The 4,384-nt window shown below is 38.5% G+C and overlaps 1 protein-coding gene across 1 annotated transcript in view; it reads left to right on the top strand.

Moving 5' to 3' along the window:
- The first annotated feature begins 82 nt into the window (after positions 1 to 82).
- LOC118750345 (zinc finger protein 569-like) overlaps positions 83 to 4,384 on the top strand; it is a 6,390-nt gene continuing 2,088 nt past the window's right edge. The window contains exons 1-6 of the mRNA XM_036485064.1: positions 83 to 358; positions 460 to 792; positions 852 to 1,204; positions 1,268 to 1,402; positions 2,244 to 2,354; positions 2,437 to 2,599. Of these exons, the coding sequence (XP_036340957.1) occupies positions 221 to 358; positions 460 to 792; positions 852 to 1,204; positions 1,268 to 1,402; positions 2,244 to 2,354; positions 2,437 to 2,599 (1,233 nt within the window). The 5' untranslated portion in view covers positions 83 to 220. The remainder of the gene's footprint in view (positions 359 to 459; positions 793 to 851; positions 1,205 to 1,267; positions 1,403 to 2,243; positions 2,355 to 2,436; positions 2,600 to 4,384) is intronic.

Here is a 4,384-nt window from a genome sequence, read left to right as displayed (position 1 = left end):
CTTTTTTTGTACTTAACTGAATATAAAATCAACCCTGTATATGCGCTGCCAACTGAACCCGAATTCGTTCGGACAGGACATCGGCTACCATTTGTTGTCAAAAGGTGAAAAGCGGACTGGCATCACGTCACAGCGTTCTCGTATTGTAAAATTTTCTCAAAAACAAACGTCTTACTGGGTGCAGTGGCACACAAAAAAATCAAAATAGCAATAATTAGTTATGAAGACTAGTTTAACCGAAAATTGGATTGTTTGCCGGGTTTGTCTGAGGCAGCCCGAAGAGACGATGACGACAATATTCGATAAGGATGATGAAAAAGATATGACGCAAATGATTTTGGAGTGTGGCGGGGTACCAGTGCGTATTTCATGTAGCTGCGCGCGGAGCGGCCATCAGTGCCAGCGCCTCCGTAGGGGTTGTGTTTGTCAACAATTATTATCCAATGTATTTCTTTGCAGATAAAACGTTACGACCACTATCCGGATAAAATATGTACCAAATGTCTGAAGTACTTACAAGTGGCGTACAAATTTCGCGTTATTTGCCAACGCTCACACAGACATCTTAGTAGATTTATAGCGCCAGTTGTGGTGGATACCCACATACAGGAGGAAGTTACAGACTATTTACCAATTGAAGTAGATGAAGTAGAGGAGATAGCTTTAAAAGTAGAACCAGATGCTGCTCAAATCAAACAGGAATACTCCGATCCAGAGGAGGCAGAGGTCTTGGACATTTATGTGCCAATTGACGAGGAAGAGGAGGTGTTTGAGGAATTCGATACAATTGATGTAAGTAGGAATTTATGAAATAAGTAACTCGTATAATTTAGTTATGATGACAATTATAGCGTTCAGCTTCGGCTATGTCGGATGGAGTAGAGTACCTAGAAGAAATTAATGAATTCCAATATGATGATGATGATGAGGATTATGTACAAATTAAAGAAGAAACACCGAAGCGCGGTAGAGGACGACCACCTAAGAATTTAAGTAGACCGGAAGCATCGACATCAAAACAAGCGGCAGCTCGGCAACCAGTAATCAAGAAAGAAAAATGTTCACCAGCCAAGCGTGGCCCAAAACCAAAAAAAATTAAACCCACAACCTACATCTGCGATATATGTGGAAATATCTATCCATCGCAGGGGCGTTTGACCGAGCACATAAAATTGCATAAGGGTATAAAACCACATGAGTGCGAGTAAGTATTGTTTTAAACAGGAAAATGTTTACATCATATAAATTTTGTGGCATTCGATTACAGAATTTGTGGACATTGCTTCGCACAGACACAGCAATTGACGCGTCACATGAATACACACACCGGAAATCGGCCATATAAATGCAGCTATTGTCCAGCAGCTTTTGCCGATCTTTCCACTCGCAATAAACATCATCGGTGCGTATTATCTAAGTTATAACTCGACAGCAAAGTTTTCCGACGTTGCTTCTCAGCAAACAATTGAAGTCTAAAATGAGTCTTTAAGGAGTGCAATTACGGGCATTTTCGCTCATAATGAGCTCATTTAAGAGTCGGATATGAGGTGTTTCCCTTCCTCCGAAGGTCGACTTATATGAGCATAAATTCATACATCAAATGAGCCTCAATATGCGGCTCATTTTGGAATCTTTTAAAACAAATTTTGGCCTCATATCCTAGGATCTTATCGTCCTCATAAATTATTACATTCGGACTCTTATTTTAGGTTGTTCTTTGAGTCTTATTGAACGCAGTATATTTGCAAAGGCATTCAGCAAAGATTTCTTTCCAATAACATAAATACATACTTACGTGCATCTACACACAGCCTTAAAGATTCATATAAGGGTAAACATTTTTTTGTTTTTGAAACTCGATTTAATTGCGAAAAAATTGTAAAAAATTCGCCATTCGCCATTTCTTTATAAAATAGAATAAACATGTTTAGAGAAATTGGTTTTGTATATTTTTGTTTAATGTTTTTTTTATTAATCATTACTTTTAAAAGTACCTGGTATTTATGTACATTGTTACATGTGAAGTATACGTTCTCCAATCAGATGGTTCTTTAAATACAATTTAAAAAATGTTTTACTTTAAAATTTGTCTGATTTAATAAATATCGCTAGCTTAGATGGCAAAGTTGCTAAGTCCAAATTTAAAAATTTTACAGGAGACGAAAAAAACTTCTTATAGCCATTTTCTTCAAGTATTTTGCAAAACTTTGATTAAAACATTTTGATTCTATGATTTTCCATAGCATTCACACAAATGAGCGGCCGTACGTGTGCGATGTTTGCGGCAAGTCCTTTACGTATACAAACACCTTAAAATTCCATAAGATGATTCACACAGGCGAGAAGCCACATGTGTAAGTTTTACATTTTTCCATACACACATACATATATACATATGGATATCTATTCATGAACACATTTTTTCTTTTTGCTTAGTTGTGATATTTGCGGCAAAGGATTCCAGCAGGCTTACAAGTTGCGTAATCACAAAATGACCCACGAACGTAAAGGTGTTGGAATCAAAATGGAACCGATCGAAGTGGAAGCGTTGGAAAGTTATCAGGAAGTAAATCCAACAGCAACTCAGGTTATAGAAATTTAATTGTTTCCCTAAGGTGGAGAATATGACTTATTGACAAACATTTTCACCGCATTTCCCATTTGTGCAGTAAGTCACTTGAACGGGAAAAAAGGGAAATGTTAATCAATTGCACCTAAATAAATTTTAATTAATTTAATTTATTATACTTGCTTGTTATAAAATGACATTCACTGAAAGAAATTACGTTTTAGACCTCCAATAAGGTAATGTACATTTCGAGCTGAAATTACTTGATTAAAGCTCAGAGTTTTCAATTATAAAATAAATATAAAAATAACTTATGGTACCTATTACTTGAACCGTACTAATTTAGGATGCTCCTAAGAGATGAAATTACATCTCTAGCGCCCTCTTATTGCCCGTTTATTAGCATTTCTTCCTCATACAATACGCATTGCAACTGAATTTTTAATTTTCTGTGAACTGATCCATGTTCGAATATTGGGAACTATCTACAAAAACGCTATACCTAATATATTTTGAGCTGTCTACATTCATATATCGAGCTACTACCGCAATTTCAATCTATTTATGATGCATCGTAACAAATATTTCGTTAGATCGAGACGAGGTGTCGTTCTGAGTCGTCTTCTGCATCTTTTGACTTGGAAAGGCTGAGGCAGAGGAAGCGGGCGATGTCGTTACTGGCAGTTTATAATGCCTCCAGTGTCAAGGACGTCGGGTTGGAGGTGATTGGGAAGAGGTGTTGGGTGTTGTGTGGACCTTGCTTCATATTATTGAATGGGATCCTTCGCTTAGATCAGAAAAACTACAAAAATGTTGTTAACGGATTCAGAATCAGAGCAAGAAAATCTTGTATCATCATTTGTCTGTTGGAAGAATTTGAACAAATTTAGGTCTAAAAAATTTTGAGGACTCAGCAACTGTTGTGAATGGGTCCATTTTACGAAAAGCGTCCATATCTTTTGAATTCAAGCAGGTGAAATTTGAGTAATTCGAAAATACAATACTTAAAAGCTAAGCTACCGGAAGTGAAAGCCGTAGAGAAATCCATGTGAGCAGCATCTCTTCGCATACCCAATGAACCCCACCATGCTAACGCCTCTGTCCATATGGACAGACCCTATCGAGACTGCACGCTTCCTGGGTTTACCGCTAGTAGTGCGTAACGCTACAACAACAACAACATCCATTGTGACGTAAACGTTTTATTGCCGTCATTCATACCACCTTAAAGAATATTATAAATAGTTTTAGACATATTTGCAGCATAAATAATCGTGAGTAGAATTTTATGACGTCTACATATCTTGCGGCGACAAAAGTTGCAAGGTGTAAAATGTCCTTAGCGTCCTAAATAATTCTGTTGGATTTTTCATAAACCCCTAGGATTATAAGGTCCGGCAAGTGCGCAACTTCAACAGGGGCTGCCCATAAGGACAGGGACGTTAGCTGGCTGGGGTTTTGGGGGAATGCAAAGAGGTGCCGTGAGACATGTGGCGATTCTCCGCATGCCGAGCACTCATTGGATACATCTGCGTTCACTGTGCTCATGTACGAGTTTAGCCTGCTGCAGTATCCAGGTGGGGAGTCTATGTAACTAGAGATCTACTCCCAGTGAATGCAGTTCAAGGCCTTTCGGTATGCAGTTGGATCCGGAGGTTGTTTTATGAACCTCTGGACTTCGTCCGTAGAGAGGAGGCATCTCCTCCCTTGCCTTGGCGAGGGCTCTTCTGCGAACAGTTGTCTGTTCGGGTGCCCGCGTCTTTGGCATCCAAGAATGATAGAATACAAGATTGCGCCGATCAGAGAGGATTTTTG

This window comes from Rhagoletis pomonella, unplaced genomic scaffold, assembly GCF_013731165.1.
Source record: "Rhagoletis pomonella isolate Grant_MI unplaced genomic scaffold, Rhpom_1.0 Rhpom_scaffold_00001, whole genome shotgun sequence".
NCBI lineage: Eukaryota > Metazoa > Arthropoda > Insecta > Diptera > Tephritidae > Rhagoletis > Rhagoletis pomonella.
This window is presented reverse-complemented; position numbering and strand designations above follow the sequence as displayed.